This window comes from Megachile rotundata, chromosome 6 (genome assembly GCF_050947335.1).
Source record: "Megachile rotundata isolate GNS110a chromosome 6, iyMegRotu1, whole genome shotgun sequence".
Taxonomy (NCBI): domain Eukaryota; kingdom Metazoa; phylum Arthropoda; class Insecta; order Hymenoptera; family Megachilidae; genus Megachile; species Megachile rotundata.
Genome location: NC_134988.1, coordinates 15,032,957 through 15,053,291, shown reverse-complemented (window position 1 = coordinate 15,053,291; position 20,335 = coordinate 15,032,957). Strand labels below are relative to the sequence as shown.

General features: G+C 42.1%; 1 protein-coding gene across 1 annotated transcript in view; it reads left to right on the top strand.

Annotated features, from left to right (window-relative positions):
* Positions 1-20,335, top strand: part of LOC100874823 (uncharacterized) — a 56,828-nt gene that overhangs the window by 19,927 nt on the left and 16,566 nt on the right. The window contains exon 2 of the mRNA XM_012287626.2: positions 1,074-2,745. Within this exon, the coding sequence (XP_012143016.1) occupies positions 2,461-2,745 (285 nt within the window). The 5' untranslated portion in view covers positions 1,074-2,460. The remainder of the gene's footprint in view (positions 1-1,073; positions 2,746-20,335) is intronic.

Here is a 20,335-nt window from a genome sequence, read left to right as displayed (position 1 = left end):
GGAATTCAAGGTAATTCTCGCTTAATCCTTGGACATGGTCCCGCGTTGAACCGTTCATTCCATTCGAGTGCAACCAGAGTATTTTCGTCGTGATATGGTCCGTCCAAAGATAATCCCATCCCCAATATTGCTTCCATCTTTAATGCACTCAAGATCGATCCTCTCGGAGGTATGTACGTCCAGTTTGGGTCGACAGAAATAAGATCTTCAACGTCCGTACATATGCATTTACGTTATTTCCAGAAACTTTTCCTCCACGACTGATTCGACATTTCTATCGATCTTCGATTGCCTCTTCCACGTAAATAATTTTCTATTTTCGATACAAATCTACTCAAATAAACTCCTGATATGCGATATATAATTTTGACATTTAAGGTGAACCAAGCAACAATTTATAGATAAATGCAGCACAAATAAAATATTTTTATCAAGCGTTTTCTTGCACACAAAACACATTGAAATCGAATAACAAATACTTCGAATAGATAACACAAAAGTCGCATACAGCAACGAGATATGGAACATTTTGCAGAAAAATTTGATTGCGGTGCATCAACAAAAACTCTCGTCGTTTTTTTGATAGTAGAAAAAAGCATCGCGCAAAAAGAGACTATTCCCGTGGACACGGTTACTCAGATTTCTGCATGATTGGTTGCGCACGATGCAGTCGTATGACGTCCGTCTCTTATCTTCTGCACAACAAATGGTCATGACGCATAGTTGCAAACAAAACTAAAAGCACTGAACTGTCACGATTCGAGTTGCATCAATATTTTCACGTTTACTTTGCTTAAAAATAAAACCCGATCAGTAGATTAATATTGGATAAAGGTTAAGTCTTGGACAAGTTTAGGGAAGGGCTCTATAATCAAATTTATAAATTCATAAATTTGTACGGTTAGGAATTTAAATTTTATATTCTCGATTAAATAGCTTCATTTATAAGAATAGAGTACCTATTTGTGCCCTAATAGTATTGAACGCAATGTCAATTCAGGATCCACAAACTAATAACGTTTTCGCTTGCCACGCATTGTCAAAGCGTTCTGACTTATACCTTCTCTTTCCAGGTGAGACTCAGAAACGTCTCCAGACGGATCTCCATACCCCGAAGCGGCCATAAACCGAGGAATCTAGGCTAAGTGTCTCCCAAAGCCATAAAGAAGCACCCTAAAAGAGCGAACGAAATAGAAGAAGCTATTCTGGAGGAATAGGACGATTCTTTATCAGCGAAATTCGGAGCAAGTATGAAGAACGAGGAATCTCGGTACATCTCAAGAATCGCCTCCATCGACGAGCAGAAGAGGTGTCATCGTTGGCAGAGCTGAAGAACCTTTCATCGCCGCATTTCCGAGGAAACGAGCGAACTCGTGGTCGACTTAATCTCAGGTCGACCCATGCAAACCCTGAAACGACGCGAGAACGAGACGAGTAACCTGTTCAAAGGAGTCGTGGCGGATTTGGTGACCGTAACTGATCGAACGAGATAGTATCGAGTCCTTTCGCATTAACCACGATCGATTTTAATCGAGATTACGAGGAAGTTATCGCGAGGAAGAAGGGACTTCTTCGACAACTTCATTTGGACGCCGCTGCTCGTTTCTCTTTATCTGGGTCGATTCTCATTCCCGCGACGAACGTACCGCCATTTCGCATTCCCTCGCGTCGTGCACGTAAAAATATAACGATCTCGGGGCTGGCTTATGGCGGACGGAGGGTCAGCAGAGAACGGAGCTAGGCCACGCGATACCACAGCCGAGACTGGTATAATCTCATAAAACCTGCAGAAGAGTCCATCCACGTGAGCGGTAAAGCCGTCGACGACGTTCCAGCGCTTGGAATTGGTGCGCCGCTTCGTGCCGGCCACTTCCGAGCCGTACTCCGCGCGATAACCCAGCCGGTTGCTGAAAGAATTATCGTCCGTACGACTCCAACCAAGAAACTCCGCCGGGAGGCTTCCGATGATCTCCCCAAATCGATCCTTACGAGAACGAGTCAAATTAATATACCGATACAAGTTCGACTCCGCGTGCGCAATACGGGAAGGAACTCGTCGCTGAAGATTTGCTGAAAATCAGAGGAAATGAGATGAAAGTTCATGATCCTAGTTCCGCGGTTACCGAGCTAAGCGAACCTGTTGCTGGAAGAATTATTATCCAAAATTTGCTGCTAACCGGAGCTGCATTCGCGGTGTTTTATGTGATAGGTGAATTAAGTTCGCGGAAGAGGTCAGACGGCAATTTTTAACAGAATCCTCTACGGAGGTTTTTTATACCAAGCCATATTTATATATTTGTAGCAAGTATCGACGTTTTACGGTAACATGCAAGAATCTTGGTACAACGTAAGAGGGCCAGCTTCGTAATCTTCTGTCTTTGAAATAACACCTTTTAAGGGTATTGTTATGCACGCGTACGGGCGTGTCTGACGCGTGGTTTGAATACAAAGAAGCGAGAAATGGATCAGGTGCACGTGAAGTCGTTGAGGTCAGCCTCGAGGAGTAACCCGACGAAAATGGCTTGCGAAAAGGCGACCAGACGACTGAGGACGATCCTGGTGAAGGCGTCCCGCCTCGGCGTCTCGACGACGGAGGTTGCCAGGCTGCCGAGCGCCAAGAAGCTCATTCCGCAAAGGGATCACGGATGGAAGTTGGCGGTGTTCCTTTTGCTGATGTTCGGCGGCGGCGTGATCGTCGCACTGGCCTGCACCGCAAGGAAAGGCTGCTCGAAGCTCGAGGAGATCGTAAGTAGGGCTCTAAGTGAATTTGGTAATTGAAGGCGCCGGTCTGCCAGCCAGATTTTAGGAAAGGAAGTCCTCCGCCGTAGAAGCCTTTGAGATTCTTGCGAAATTAGATTTTCGGCTTTTGAGGCTTCGAACTGCCTTCTCTAATATTCCCTCCGTTTGCATAGAAAGATTCCAAATCTATGATTAGATGGGAAATCGCGAGCTTTTTCTTCCGACCGAGATTTAGCTCGAGTTCTAATCTTCAAATTTTCCTATTACGAAATTTCTCACAATTTCTTGTACTCTCAATTTTTATACTCTCTTAATTGTGCGAACTTTCAAAGATACAAATTTTCAAATTTTTTAACTGGACGTCCCTAAATTCCTAAATGTCCTCATTGATAGGCTGTGAAGATCTTTAAACATCCAAGTCCTTAAATCTAAATTTCCATGTAATAAATCATATCCTCGGTAATTCCATCTCCACAATGCAAAAGTAATAAAGAATATATGAAGAAACGAGAAGGTTCCTCTATTAGTAATGAAACATAATGTTTAATGAATAAATACCGAGCTAATGCTTGTCGAGCAAACAATGAAAATTATTTATGGCTCCTCATAAAATATGAATATAATTATAAGAGCAAACGGAGCGAACGGAAATGACGAAAAGGGTTCGTGTAAATATTTATCTCGTCTAACTAGGTTTGCGAGAACCGGAGCTGGGGTTTTTACTGTATCCCTCGAAACTGAATTCCCGTAATTAATTCCACTCAAATATTTACGAGCCACGTTTCTCCATATCTTATGCATGATCCCGTTGAATGTTTACGAACACTCTTAAAATTTTCCATGAATTATTTCTGCTCGCTTTCTGGTTCCAAGAGTGACAAGCGTGGACTGCCAAGTTACTTCTCTTATCTTTTTTACTGAAATGCGTTTTTATAATTATGCCTCAAGCGTACAGTATACACACAGTGGATGTATTCAATTTGAATAAAAATTTTCCTGATTAAATAAACTTTATTTGGAGAAAAATTATACTTCACGAAAAGCTTTTCGGTTCGAAAATTCAATTATTTTCTTTTGTCGGAGTAAACAGTATAATGTTAGCGTATCATTTATAAAAAGACAACGATAAATAAGAATCTTTTTTACATGCGAAACCAGCTTGCATGTAACCATTACATCCGATGTCTTTTTTATTTCTTCGTATAGTAGAATGTCTTCCAAACGAGTGTATGACGAACACGAGTGGTATAATTGAAGGTGTTTTTAAATCCCTTTGTTACGAGGCAACGTTATACATACTGATGAGGCGAATTAGACAACCGTCGTTACACGAATCCTCGTAAAAAAGAAAATCCTCCGAGCGAAGTATAAAAATGGAAAGAAATTCGAAAGTATAGAACTACTAAAAGATTTCAAACATTTTGTACAAATCCATTTGATTAAAAAAACTTTGATCGTACAGTAAAACAGTGATCGTAGAGTAACATCTTGCTCATCCTTAAAAAACTCGCTCCATGCTTCATGATTTGAAAGTCTATCCGTCGCACCGAGGGCCATTAAAAGAATTCTTCTTTGAATTTCAATAGTTTGAAACTCTCTAAAGTGGTAATAGTCGGCGAACCTCTTGCAGATCCTCAATAGCCACTTTCGTGCTACCCTCAAGACTCATAGCATCATCAATCAAATCAGCAAACTTTTTCCATATTTTTCGTACTACGATAAAATACCGCGTCAAATCGACTTCTACATAGAACCATAAAGTCCATACTATTTCTCGGGCTATCACGATGTCCTTAATGAAACGCAGAGTTATACGCTTCGTGCTTCAAAAGCACTTTCATAGATACTTTTTAGTCGCATCATGGAAGTTAGGTACTGGTTCAACCCTTTTAGTCAGCAATTTTTAGCGAGCTATTTGCTAGTTGCTGAAGGTTTAAAACATCTTGGACATTTTTATTTTTCTGGTATTTTTGTTTGAGAATTTTGGTGGTCAAGCAAAGGATCATAAGACATTTCTTTCAAATTTTTTGACAACCATTTTTCTAATACTGATGGTATAGTGGTAGTTAAGTCTGTGTAAGATGGTAGAATGCAGGGCAATACAAGAATAGCTCGGCGGAAAAATGTGGTCCATAACTGTGCATGAAAGTAGGCGGCCCCATCTGGTGGTAATCCCGCGACAACAAAGTCGCGGTCGAAACTGCAACATGTTCCGTCAATAGACACACAATTAAGCGTGACCTTTCGACTCATTGGTTTTTCGCCACGGCCGGTGTGTGCAAACTTTCCCGTCGCAGTTGTCCGCGGTATAACCGCACGAGGTAGACCCGTGCATGCGCGTGATATCGACTGGTGGTTAGAGCGAAAAGGAAAATGGTGAGAAAGTAAAATGACGTGTCAGAGGAAGCGAGAGAAGCGTCATAGAGTGTGGCCTCCGGGCAAGAAGAGTGGCAGAGAGAAAGGACGACGCAGAGACGAAGAGGGTCGTGTTAACGATGTTTCGTGTAGAGAGCAGGCCGGGCGCTGAAATTACAGATCAAGGGGTTTCTAAACAATTACGCTGTCGGCAGGAGGTCAGACCGAACAGCGTGAGGTTAGAGGTTACGGCTCGCAGGAGGCAAGGCTTGCGGCCTGCGGCTGGTTGCGGACGAGGGTCGAGGCTAACAGGAAGTGCTCTCTCACCGCTGGCCAATGGCCGGCTGGCTACATCGCCGACTGCCAGAGAAACGTTGCTACTCCTATCCTCTGATATTCCCCGGGGAGAACGATGTTCCATTGTCCCTTCAGGCAAACAGAGATAGATACGTCGAAGCAAGAGGAATCCACTCGCCGAGGATAAGAGTGGAAGGTTAGCTGCCCGCTGCTTCCAGGCTGCCGCAACTTACCCCTCGGTTAGTTTCCTTCTATGGACCTCTATAGGACGCCCCATGCTAATGGGACATCTATGGGCCTCTATTCTTCTATTCCTCTACTCTATTCCTCGAATTTTTTATTCTCAGTTTGCCTAACGCAAGACCTTACAGAAAAGCCACAGTTGATGACAAAATTCTTGGTCTAAAAGCTTCATCACCTGACTCAAGCCACACACATTAGTTTGATCAAATAACAGGAACAGTAAACCTCCTTGAATTCCTAAAGCTTGTCTCGAGGCGGGTATGAATATTTCTGTAACAGGTGTTACAGTCGACTTTCCAGGGAAGTGACAAAGTTCAGCAAGATGCATTCGTTGATTTGCCATTTAAAATCTGAGAATTTAACTTTGATACATGTAAATTTGGGGATGTGTACTAAAGGCATGTGAACGTAGATGTTTGGAAATTTGGACATTTGACAACTTGGGAGTTTGGCAATTCGGGAGTTGCTGCAATCTTGACCAAACTTAGGAAGAATGCTGCCCTTGACCCCCACTGTACCCGCATGAAATACTTCGGGTTAAGCTGCGGAGTTCTGTGCATGTACTGTGGAGAGCTCTAAAGATTGAAACTTCTCGTTTTTCAAGGAATGATTAAAGTGTTGTTCCTATGGAAGATGAGGACTTTGAACATTTTTGATTTTATCAAACGTAGCGGCGCTTCTTAAGATATTCTGGGCACATGTGGAACGGTAAAGTTGGAATTGCAATCAGCAGAAAGACGAATCGACTGATAAATATACAAGTTGTCCCACTTGCATGGAACAGCCTGTACACAGTTACACGAATCGATCGGTCGCAATAACCACAACTTGGAAAGTTCTCCCTTTGAATGGCCGGCAGGATTGGTAGCGATTTTCACTGACGTAGCACGAAGTCGAGCCCCCCGACTGATCATCGGCCAACCGATTGATTGGCGGTTAGAAATATTGCCTCCGGCATCGAACGAAACCTTTCGATGCGTTACCGATCCACCCTTCGATAGATTCTCCTTTTACCCTTAGCTCGTTGTTGCTAGCCGTTGAATTGCGGTTCCCTTACGGGCTCTTAGGGCTCGATTCAGCTCGTTCCAGCATCTCGATGATCGAGAGCAGGAAACACGGGCTAGTTCCTTTGATCTAGGCAAGCAGAATCGGTCTCTGGGACGTTGCTTATATAAAGCTTGTTAACGCTATCTCTGTGCACGGTTGATGGACGCTCGCGTACATATATTCGGTTAGACGAGCCGAGATACGGGACACCGGCAGAGATGGAGCGTAAAATGTAAAGTAGGACGATCTCCGCGTCATGGGATACGACGTTCTGACGTTCCTTTGGGGATATGTGTGGGTTAATCAACTAATAATTGCAGTGACGAAGTGCCTCGTGATTGGTTAAACAATTAACTCCCTGAAACGAGCTGGTAAAAAGGACACACCACATTTTTAACCGAATGTAGGGTAAATGTATTAGGTGGTGTTCTTCCAAATCTTTTCTTACTTTTCGTTCGATGAAACTTTAACATTTATAGAGCGGTAAATGTCACGATGTTACACTGATATTAGAACTGACATCGATAAAATCTATTCGTTGAACTTTAAATGTAATTAAAATGCACAGCCTTCGTTGGAGAAACTGTAACTTGCGGATTTTAGACAACCTTTACGAAGGCAGACATGTTTTTTTAACAAAATTTATATTTGGAGATCTCTTAGCAAATAATTTATTGTTTATTGTACAAAGGATGTGGTCTTGATTCAATTGAATCAAACTAAATAGTAAGAATTTGCCAAAATAACAAAAAATGTCTGACCAGTGACATGTCGTAACTACTGACTCTAGACCCTCCGCTCGGTAGAACATTTTGCGGGTTAAAGAGACTTACATTCACGAAAATGCAGTTAGAGTTTCAAAATACATTCATTTCACTAGTTTGTCACCAGTTTTCCGTGTACTACCCGAGACCCAATTCCAGATAAATTCATTTCGCGTTTTGACCCAAAATGAGAAACAGAAATTAAATTCGCGACATGTCCGTTCCTAACTAAATGCAATCTTCCAAATAAAGTACCAATTAGTGTCTGACAAACTTCGTCCCGAAACGTAACAATTCTAATGTAAACCCCGGATGATCACTTTATGATTAGCATTAGAATGAGCAGAAGAGATAATATATCTATTAATATTACAGTATTTTTAATAAATATTAAGCTAAAAAATAATGCCAGAATATTTGAATCGAAAATTGGATCTCTATATTTCTAATTTAAATCCTGAAATATGGAATCGTAGAAAACACGTATTGATCGCGCGAGTCTAATGAAAGGCGAAATATCCAGTTTTTATTCTTAGAAGACGATAAGAATGGAGGCGTGAAAATTGCGTGGCCGAGGAGAAGAAGAGAAAAAAATGAGTCATGAAAGGCAATGAATACATTGAAGGCGACGAAACAATAGCAGAGAGAAGGCTGGTTGTGCTGGCCGCGTTTCCGCCGACGATTCTACGTTGAAAATCCACGTCTACGCCGTCAAATCCCATCACGGGGACGGCATAAATTTCTCCGGTTGCTGAACCCAACCCTCCGTTTTCATTCGCCGGCCTGCGTGAGCCCTATAGATATCTTCTCGCCAGTGTCATGACTCGGCTGCGTTCCCGCAACCGTGTCACCCGGACCGTACAGCGGACATTTATGATTCCGTTCGTTCCTCATCATGCGTGGAGAACGCACACGCGTGTGCGGGCGCATGCACTCAGGACGCTCGAAATGCCGGTCACGGTGCTCCGATCGCTACAAATTTGCACAAAAGCGAGCCGCGAAATAAAATTTCGCGTACTGCCAGAAGCGACGCCTGATACGTGTGTGTATATTTATTTTTTTTTTTAATTGAACCAGCTCGACCGTCAAATTTGACGGACGCCTCTTCGGCAAAGCGGCGAATCATGATTAAACGACACACGTTTCACAAAATTTTTCGGATTCTTTGAAAGAAACAGTTTGTTGTCGGATCATTCGACTGACTATTATGAATACCGATTCTGTGGGAAAATTCAGGATAAGCGGATTGAAAATATTTTTCATTAATTCGAACTCTTTGTTCGAGAAGTAGTCGTAGATCGATCTAGTTAATGGTTATTTGTCTCTACTCCGAAAGTGTTCTTTAGGACAGTAGGATGGATACACAGGGGCTTAGTGTAATAGACGTCATTCACAGGTGATTATCAACTGGCGCAGAATCGGCTTCTGTTTAAGGGTTTAATGATCAATTACTGAAATCGGTGTGTTGTGTGTTCTCGCGTGCGGACGTGCCCTCGCACGACTTGTTAGAGAAGACAGGTGGCATCCACGCTGTCAGGCATTGCACGCGAATCAACTAGAAATCATCCGATTCGCGGACAGATTCACACAGGCCAGCACAATTTCGAGGTAACCCCCGAACAGCTGTGTGGGATGTCCGTCAGACGTGTCAGGGATATGATCCCCGACTGCTCGTCGCATCAGATTTGTCTCTGCACCTTGTAATTAATTGATGCATTAATTTATCTTCGGACTGCGTCGTTTATCTGGGCATAATCAACGGGAAATCGCAGAAATACGAATTGGTGATACACGTTCCCTTGAAATTATATCCAAATATAATCTTAAATCACATTATTCCAACGAGTAAATACTGACTCAAAATTTTTACTTTCGATGGAACTAAATTTGAGATATAATCGTTAAGGTTAATTTTTTTAATTTGCAAACAAAATTCATGGGAAATAGGATTTGTTCGTATGTTGAATTGAAGATAAAGCCTATAGTATGTTAAATTGTTTAATTTTAAAAGTGTGTGTGTACTTTAATAATAGAAATAGGAATCAATAACCAAGCTACATACAAATTGACGTTCAAACAAGAGCATGAACGTACACAGTTCAAATTGGTAATGGTGTGCATGCATTTAACGCAAGCAATCGGACCTGACCCATTCCTATCTGGATGCAAATGATCTGTATACACATGGAGGACCAATGCTCTGTACCACTGTTTCTCCACAGTTTGAGCTTTATCTAGATGATACAGTTCCTTTGAACTAGACGATATTCGTAATTAACTCCACCTTTGCTCCCACATTAGCAAATTCGCCGTCGAAGGAGATTGAACTTTCTAAGAAATTATTAAAGTGATTATTACAGAAAATATCAGAGTTCAAAGATAAACATATATTTTAGGAGAAGAGAGTTATACACAGTTTCGTCTTAAAATCTGAAAAGTCTTTTTCTTTATTAAATTTTAGTAAAGAGAATTGGCGAATGAATCGTCGACTGTAAAACCGTCAGGCGAACTTATGAAACAAGGTTGAAATCCAGTTCCAGAAAGTCTGCTCGACCGAGAAAATGTTTTACATCCACGAAATGAGAATTTATTAGACGGAGGGATTCAACGATCGGATCGCGGTTGAACTTGGAAATTGGCCGCGTTCGATTTCTTCCCGCGACGAGCCCGCAGCCACGATAAAGCGGCGAACTTTCTTCCAGTCTGATTGATAATCCGAAATCACGAGAGTGGTACACGGCGTCGAATGTCGAGAGAAGTCTACGAGCAAATTGACGTTCGAAGGCTCGACTTTTCGTCTCGTGGCACAGGGGGATCTTCTGCTACAAAACGATCAGCAGCTGCCGTTGGATCTGTCAGCTTTTCCCTTTTTTTCCCTCCGCTCCTCGTTTCTCTCTTTCTTCTCTTTCGCCGACTCGTTTCCGCCGCGGTAATCACGGAAACGGGATTTGAAATTCGAGTTCCCACTAATGGCCGGTGACACCCGTCCACGGGTCGCACGGTAATCGGATCGACGTGGCTCGTTCGAAAGCGTTTCTCCATTTGCATTCGTTTTTCTAGCGTCGAGCAACGTCATCTCGAGCTCTCGATACCGTGACAGGAAACGAAACAAGGTCGTGTGGATCCTCGTCTTTTCCTTTGCAACCTCGAACGTGATTCCCCTTTCTGCGACAGCTTCGTGTTCCAGTTTCAGCTCCGTTCTTTCACTCTTTAGCATTTCTCTCGCCTCTACACCAATTGGATCAACGAACCGCGTTTAATATACATATATTCCACGATCGTTTCGATGTGAAACATCTCTCATCTCTCCACTGAGTTTATCTTATCTCCCGCGTTACATTTCATTCTATCGCCTGAAAATGATTTAGACTGCGCGTATAATGTCGGTGCTTAATCAAGCTGAGAGACCTTCCAAAATCCCAGCTACCCTAATAACTAATGGAACTCGAATTATTATTCTTACAGTCCCTTATAATCGTATCAAATTTCAGACGTATCGAGTCCACAGGTTACGCACTCTCCTCTCTGAAACTGTATCCATTAGAAGGAACATTTAGATCAAACGATTAATTTAAGCTCCCGGTAGCAGCCATAACGTTAACCGACCTTGTATCCGGTGGCGTTAATAGCACGCAGCGTTCACAATAATGCGAAGGCTGTGTGAGATGAAAGGTAACGGTGAGCGAAAGAGAAGGCCGGAGAAAAGGAGCGTAAATAGAAAACGGGGAGACAGAAAAAGAGAGTGCGGCTCTGTGAAAGAGTGCGAGTGGAGAGGATGAGATCGTCGGAGAAGGGTGAAGGTGGATGGGCGTCGGATGGGTGGTGGATGGGCGCTAGAGCGTAACCTGATATAGCTGGCAGCAAGCTGCCGTAGACCAGCCGAGGTATCGCATCCACCTTCCTTCTCTTCGCTGTGAACACCGGTGTGTCCCACCTTCTCCCTTCGAGCCCTTCGCCCTTGTTCGCACTGCATACGCTTCCTCGAGATGCACGGTTACCCAGGAATATTCCCAACGTAAATGCAGCATCGATGTTTCCTCAGCGTCGAGGCCTCTCCACGTTTCTGTTCTTTCCTTTCATCCAAGCCCTCCCTCCTTGGCCCGTGTTCCCTCTTCTATTACGTTACATCGCGCCGACACCTTTTATTCGCTGATCCAGAATACACGGCAGCTGCTGTTACGACGGCAACCAGTCCGATAGGTCGACCGTTCGATATTCCGGAGACAACCGTGATATTTGCGACCTTAAGGAACGCCGTTTTGTAGCCGATACCCAATCTGCTGCACTGCGATGGCTTAACGCAAGTTTCGATGGCGGAGAAATTATGAGTTTAACGCTGAGTGATTGTCGGGAGAACTTAAATTAGCAACTCGTGTTGAACTTTCTGTTCCTAACTTTTTACGCTAGGGTAATCAATTATTTCGGGACCTTCGATGAACGTCATTTTTGAGTTAGGAACTTCTAAAAGTGGTATCAATTAACTCAGTACGTAGAGTTAACTAGATATGAATCTAAGTGTTAAGGGTTAAGTGAAATTTTGATGGGTACATCAAAAACTTGATGTGGTTGGAAGTCTGATAAAAAGTTGCAGATATTTTTAACATGTTTAAATGTGTAAATGATAATCATGTAGAGTATTGCGTTGGTGATCTCCGATTCGAAACGTATTGCTTCTTAAAAGGAAGTGTTCGTAGCACGTAATAGAACGATCTCCCAAGTTTCCGAAAGAAGTTACGCTATTGCCTTTAACGGGTCGGTCTTAAAGAAGAAGAAGAGGAGGAAGAAAAAAGAAACGGAGCTATTCAAGAAGTTTGGCGGGGATTAAAATTGATTACACGGCTTCCTTATTCCTTCCGTAAGCTCCTGTAATTTGATAATATTACGTCGGAGAGGGTGGCCGGGGTCAGGTGGGCCTGAGTAAATAGTAAAATAGCGGGATTGTAGGAACCCATTACCGCAACTCACCGCTCCTAGTTATGAAATATTCTTACCTCCATTACAGCTTCCGCAAATACGCGCGAGTTCACAGCGTTTCGCGCGGACTATCAGCGTGTACCCGTGCTGGCCCGAGCTGTTGAAAGCTGTGTTGTACACGCTCCTTTTGTTCCTTGGTTGTTTCGCGAAATTCGCCGGAATTTCATCGCCAACATCGTGGAAGACGAATGCGGCAAATAGTATTATCCTATTCGCGGTGAATTATTAAACCCCTATTCGCGTTGTATTCTTAATTAAAACCGCGCAATTTGTCGTCGCGTTCAAACTTCGAATTCCCTCTCTTATCTATAACCGAAGATAAACAACCAACATACGCTAATACATATTTTCTGCAATACTCACTCTTCCACGTTATAACATTAAAATATTAGAAAGATACTTGCTACTATTTTATCACAATTATCATCAAAGGGCAAAGAGAGTTTCACTGATTAAAAAGCGAGACACCTGACTTAACGAATTCTAGAATGTAAAAATCTGCACACAAACGAAGCGGCGGATGCAGTTTAATTTGAAACGTTTCGAACCGTACTGTTACTCGGCGAGCACTCTGTCGTTGTAACAAAACTATTGTTCCTGTTTTTTCTCCCTTAAGCAGAAAATTACTGTTGCTAGAAAATTAGTTTCACCGGGTAAACAAGTAGTACAGCTCGTCGATTACGGCGGCGTTATTAGCTCCCGCGTAAAGTGCGCCGGTTAATTAGTTGGGCTTCGTCGATACTCGTTATAAACTGTTCTTATCAATACGTAGCTTCGAAACGACACCATTACCGAAGTTCCCTCGTGTCGGTTTTGTCCTCCGTTTACGGCAACTTGAGAACTCCATTATCCCTGCGCCTCGCTGCAGGCATACCCGAAAACCGTGTTATACCATTGACCGAGATCCTTCCGAGGAAACTGTCGTGGAATGTCGCGGCTAAATGGCCTTGAACTCGATTATATCCCGGAATCTGGATATTAGAATCTCTTTTTACACGTCCACTTTCCGCATTCCCCGACGATTATGCTGGCTGCGCACCGTGTAACCACTTAATGCACTCGGCGTTAAGGTAACGCAGCCTGGTAATTAGATCGCGTAGGTACTCGTTAAGCGTAATCTTGCGTGTAATTTTTGTTTACCACAAAGCTAGTCTCTAATGGGCTTTCAGAGTTTCCAAGGAAAACTATTATTTTAGCCCAGGCCTCACCAAGTGTAAATCGCCACATTCGCCTACTTTGTCTACTCGGTTCAATGACCTGTTAGGCTACACCGTCACTTGTCTACACTCTTTTTTTATTTAACACGTTTCCTATATTGCTATACATCTCATTCACCTTTTGTTACAAAATTTAAAAATTAAAAAATTTCCAAACACCACTAGGTACAATTTGTGCACGTCGTTTCAATCGCTCACTAATTAATCACGAGATGAAAACATTAGAGAACGTAACAATTAATTACGCTCTAAAGTTTCGATTCGTGAAGTAACGAATGAAACTAATGTTGCAATATTCCTGTCCACGATCAATCATTTTGCGTTCAGAAAGTTAAATTGCAGCGTTTGGAGTCTGCTTTGTGAGGAAGCGAATCAATCCGCGAGATTAATCGGATATGATAAATGGAAATCGGCGCTGGTTTCGTCACCGTGCAGCTTCCTTAAATAATAAAATCACGGGCAAAATTAATTCTCACGTCAGCGGCTTCGGGCGCAGCTTGGCGGCTCGTTAATCGCGCCCCGTTATGTTTTCGTCCCATTAAAATTACATTCTGCCCCCGAGAATTTATAACATAACGAGTCTACGCTTTAACCTCCGGCAGATCTGTCGGCGTTCATGAACACCGCTGACGACCGTCCGAAGTTATCTTTCGCTGATTTCGTTAATCGTTCGTGTTTTCAGAAAGATTGCATCCGTCCATTTTGTTGTTGATTCTGCAAACGCGCGGGACATGGTCAATTTACGTTACGTTCGATACCGCAAACAATTTTAGTGCGGTATGAAGCTTAAAAAAATATGGAATATTTGTGTTTCATTTATTGGTAAACATTTAGCATGAACGAATGAAAACAACTTTCACAGTTGAGAGCTTTGGACAAACCTATCTCGAAAATTTTATAATACAGATGGTATATTTCCCAAACAAGATTATCGCATCAAAATATACTATTTATTCATGTATTTCATTCATCTACTGATCGAAGATTAACCTACATGCATTTTTTAAACCGTTGAAAGACTGAAGAGTGCTTCTTGCAAAAAAATGAACGAAATAGAAAAAGAATTAGAAATATGTCGAGTACAGAGATATTCATGTGTTTTAAAAGCTAGCCGATAATTTGTTGTGTAACGTAAAATCGAAATGGATGAAAGCAGCGAGTGCAGCGATGTTGTATCGATCGTTGGTCCCTTTCAAGAGAAATCTTGCGGTGACCGAACGATTAGGTTTCCGATCGGCAGCGCTAAAAGCCCGATTCGCCGTTAAATATTGTCGTAAAAATACGTGCTTTAGCCATAGGTGGTGGCAGGTCGTCGTAGGTGCGCCGTCCGTTAGCGATAAAATGGCGAGACGAGCGTGGCGGACAATTTCGTTTTCGCCCGACGAGAGTTCCAAACGAGCCCGGTAACAGCATCGCATGCCAGCATCGAACCGATCTACCTAGGATCTGGCAGCAGCTGCAACGGCGCCCGTGACTGCAGCTGCATCGAGATCGACCGTATGGACGAAAGAGGAACAGAGAGAGTAAGAGAGAGAGAGAAAGCACCGGCTATGGTGGAAGGGTTCTTGCATCCGGCAGGGTGCAAGTGCTGACGTGGAGCACGTATTGCAAAATAGAGGCAGAGAACGGCTGATGCAGAGAACAAGGCTCACCCTGTGAACATTTCGAAGAGAGGAAAGCAGAATGATGTGCCAACCTGTCACGTGAACTGACCAACTGAACATTTTAAAAGGCTCGGAGGTTCTTGCCGGGTTTTCACGCTGGAAAGTGAAAAAGGTTCCCTGAAATCGCTCCGTGTTACAAATTTAATATTTACGCTACCGGTAGGGCGAACAAATCCGATCAAAAATTTTCTTTACAGTTTCTTTTGTATACCGTATTTGTATTTTTATCTCTGATTTCATTTGCAATAGGTTAAGCTTTATTTTTTAAAGACATAATATTTTAAGGGAGTATTGATCTGATTCGAAGCACCGTGATTTATTGATCCTTAACTCGGAATAAAAGAAGCTCGATGAATTTTAAAGGTAGAAATGGAATTTGCTGCGGTGGAAATGCAGGAGCTGGTTCAATTTGTGGATCATGAATTTACATTGATTCTTGCTCGGAACAGAAACTCTTGTTGTAAATGATAGGGACAATCAAGTAGTTAGATTTTCGAAGAACGATACATTGCATCGAACAGCTATCCATTTAGCTAATCGAAAGTTTATATCTCTATAGCAATCCAGTCCGATGGAACAGTTTCTCCATTAGCTTCGTGGGAATCTAAATTCAGCTCGCAGTTTGCCTTGATTTTCTCCATAAAAGGAAACGCGACACGGAGATCGTTTTAAAATGAATTTAAAAAACAGCGAAGCTCGCAGCTGATGAAAAATCCATCAGGAATTTCAAATGAGCCCGCCATCGTGCTTGTATTTCTTTTCGAACCGGCAGAAACTCCCCAATCATTCATATGCAGATCGTGTACCTTCCAGGCAATTTATAATAACTCTAAAAAATATCAGTGAAACATATTTTTTAAGTACTCGAATATTATCCGTGTTATTAATAATCGCGTTTAATTCTCTACGATTCTATTAAATACTACCCTTCGTCTTGTCAGGAGGTTGTTCATTGTAATAATTTATTGAATTTCCACCGTTGATTAAAACGCAAGGAACGATATAAAAATGAATTCGTTAATTTAAAACTACGAAATTGAATTAACTTTCCTTGCAGCGATTGTTCTTCGAGCGTTACTCGTTAGCCCTCGAGAAACGAATAATACCGCGGAACATTTTCCATTTACGTTGACTTTTCATCAACGACTTATTTCATTTTTATAAAAGGGTGCATTTGTGGAAAGAGCTCCGTAACAGAAAAACACGATACAAGCTTACGTATCTTTTCATTTTCGTTCTCGAACCTTCAAGTTTTTATGTTTGCATATTTCAGAAGTTTGAAATGTCCAAATTTCTGGATGTCTAAGTTTCTGAATTTCCAGACTTGAATATACAGACTTTTGTCTTTAAATCTTCAAGTGACTAAATTCCCAAATTATTAAGTTTCCAAATGACAAAATCTTCAATCGTTAAAATTCTAAATTTCCTAGTTTTCAACTTCCAAAATTATCCAATGCTTAAATATTTAAATCTTCAAATCCCTAAATTTTAAAATATCCCAATTACCAAATTTCATTGTCTTCAGCTTCCAAAATTTCCAAATGCCTAAATCTCTAAATCTTCAAGTCCCTAAATTCTCAAGTTCCCAACTCCCCAAATCACCAAATTTCTAAATTTCCAAGTTTCCATCTCGCAACTCTTCAAATCCCAAACTCTTAAATTCCCTGAATCCAAAATTCGAAGTTCCAACACCCCCAAATTTCCAAGTACCCAAAGTCCTAAATTTGCAAAGTGAATAGAAGTTGTCCCGGGTCCCTCAAAGGCTAAATACGCGATTGCCGGTAGCGAGGGGTTCGAAAGGTTCGCTGTTTCTCTATGCGCGTTCACAGAATGAAAGTTTAAATTCTTGATAAAGCGGCCGGAACGATGTAATAAGAAACTTCCCGAGAGAAAAAGCGGGTCGTGCTTTTCCTCGTGTTTCTTGCATAATTCGCAATTCCAGAGTTTCGGGAGGGGTGTTAATTAAGCCCGTAATCTGTTCCCCGTTACCCGAAAGCAACGCAGCTGACGCCGCGACAACGCTCAACTTTCTGCTCTGACATTAAATGCATGGGGGTTTCGTATCCAGCCAACATGCCGGTACTACTCGTCGAATTGAATTCAAGTATCGAGAAGCACCCTCCGAACGAACCGCTTCTACCAACCGCCGAACGAATTCTCCTCTTTCCTCTCGTTAATTAACGCGTCTCGATACACGACATTTTTCAACGAATACTCGACTTTGCGTTCCGTTTCGTGGACGTGCTCCGTTTCTCGTTAATTCGCGGGGAAAAGTGGCAATTCGAAAAGTTGGACGTACTTAAACGCCACTCGTTGAAAGCAGTTTCCCGAACAACCGTTTTATTCGTTGGCAGACACTTAAATTCTACGCCAACGGGGAAAAAATTTTAACCTTCGTTCAATTGCGTGGAATACTGTAACGCACTACCTGTTCATTCCCGGTATTTCAATGTAGTTTTTATATCCTTTTATTCTCTTCTGATTACTAATTGCACTGGTTGCGTAATTTTATTTAGTACGCACGGAACTTGACGTCTGATTTGACGCGCGTTGGACTCGCAGATGTACCGCACATTAGATTCACCATGCGTTAAATTTACTGCGAGTTAAGTTTAGTGTTAGATTCACTGTGTTAAGTTTATCACGCGTTGGATTTCACACACGTTAAATTTGCTGTGCGTCAAATCCGATGTGCGTTGAATTAGCCACGCATTAAATTCCTGTGCTTTCAATTCACTACGCGTCGAATTCACTGCGTGTGAGATTCACTATAGATTAAATTCATCACGCATAAAATTTACCATCTGTCAAATCCCCTACGCATTGGATTCAATATGTGATGTATTTGCTACGCGTTAAATTTGCCGTGCGTTAAATCTACCCCTTCGAATTTACCGCGTGTTGGACTCACCATAATATAGATTCACCACGAATAAAATTTACCATGCGTTAAATCTACTTTGCATTAAATCTACCAATCATGGTACTCATGATGTCGTAAGATTCGTCATGCGTTAAGTACATGATTGCGTTAAGCACGCGTGAAATTCGGGGATTTTTGCGATGGCGTTCCGCGAATGTAAAGCCGATCACCGGAATTGTCGTTGAAACTAGTTGAACGAAGTGTAATTACGCCGACGAGAGTGATCGCGTCGTCATTCGATTCGATTCGGTTCGATTCGAATCACGAAACGAGAAAACGGGGTTGGTTTCGACCACGAAATCGGCCGCCCAGTATTCACGATAGCATTCTCGACACGCATGATCGATCTCGATGAAGCGACACCGGGAAAGGGACTACCGTTATGAGCGTAATAATTAATTAACTCTCGTCGTCAGGAGGACGAAAGTTGGAACGCGAACGCGCCACCGGTACAATGGATCGGCGAGAACTTTCATCCGGAAGTTTGATTCGAAGCGTAGGAAATTATTAGCCGCGCAAACAACCGTACCTGAATTCACCAGGGATTGCTTGGTAATCGTATAATTGCCAAACGAGCTTCAGGCAAATTGCAATATTAGAATTTACTTCTGTAAGGCGTTCGCTTCAGATCGAAGAATATTATTATGTACGACGTCTGCAAGTTCTTCAATTTGCACCTTCATCGATCATTCACATTTTCAACCATATAACAATTAATCTTGTACATCTTTAAATTTTTATTACCCCCATCCTCGTATTTCAAATTTCATATCTCATCGTTGGGAATATTTGATGAAGCGATCGAATAATAGATTTCAATTTGGTGGTAATTTCATTGAAATTCGCATAACGAAATATGACAGATATGAATAGTTCAGTTTTGTTTAATAGATCACACCTGACCACATTTATAAGTTATATGTACAGGATTTATGTAATAACAATATTACCTGTCACCAGTTTAGTACATGACAAATAGCGTGATTCTGAGCTGCTCGTTAATTGTGCCATAAATGAACGATGTCGAATCAATATGAAACCGTGTCCAATGTATCAACATCGTATCTTTTGAAATTGTAGATGCTCATCTGTTATTTGAAGTAACATCAAACACGTATCAATATTTTCAATGAAACATTGTGAGCATCAATAATTTCGCTAGCTAACAAACATATATCGGTATCATCAAACGAATATTGATTCTGAATAATACTATTACCTTCATATCATTTCAAGAAGCATTAATAGCGAAAATTGATACAGTAGCTAAAATTTCAATGTTATTCGACGCTTTCCATTAAGTACAGATTATATAAAATCATTCGAATAATCGAAACGTTCTCGTTGATCTTGTTAGCCTCATCGCGCGTTTTCATAAAAGGCAGAATTGTATTCTAACGCAGATTCTTGAATTGTTACAGATTGCACTTAACTCGTCCTCACGATACACGTCGTTGCGCAGAAAAAAGCAACTCGCGACGAGAATACTCGTGGAACAACGTTAATAAATGAACGAGCAATACAGCGCTATAAAAACGTAGAACAAAAATAACGAACGAAAGCCTTTAAATCGAAGTGCACTCGATCAGTCTATCAATCAAAGTTCATAAACCTCTCATTTCTCTGGCAATTTCGCGCTTCAATTTAAACGATTCTTTCAATAGGGAAACAGGGTCGCAATAAAATCCCATGAAAGGTCTCGACGGTCGTTACGCACACGCAGGCGAATCCCATCGAAGTGTCCGTTAAGCTCAGAAATCGCAGCGTCGGTGGTTCACGAGTGGTTGATAACGCGAACCGGAAGGGCCGGGTGGAACAAGAGGACGGCTACAGCAATAACGTAGCTGGCGAGCGGTTATAAAGGGAGAGGCAAGAGTCGGAGGGAAAGAGAGGTAGAAAAAAAGGGGAAAAACGCGGTCAGAATAGGACGGGAGCCGAGTAGAAATCAGCCGGTGGAAATATTTTAGCGCCACGGGCGAATCCCTTGATGACAATTCCAGCACACGACCAATCCCGGTTGCCTTTGCCGGCGTCGCGACGGTTCTTTTTGTGCGGCGTCGCGCGTTCCACGCACGCCTTTAGCCGGAAGCGAAATTTCCGTATTACGCTCGG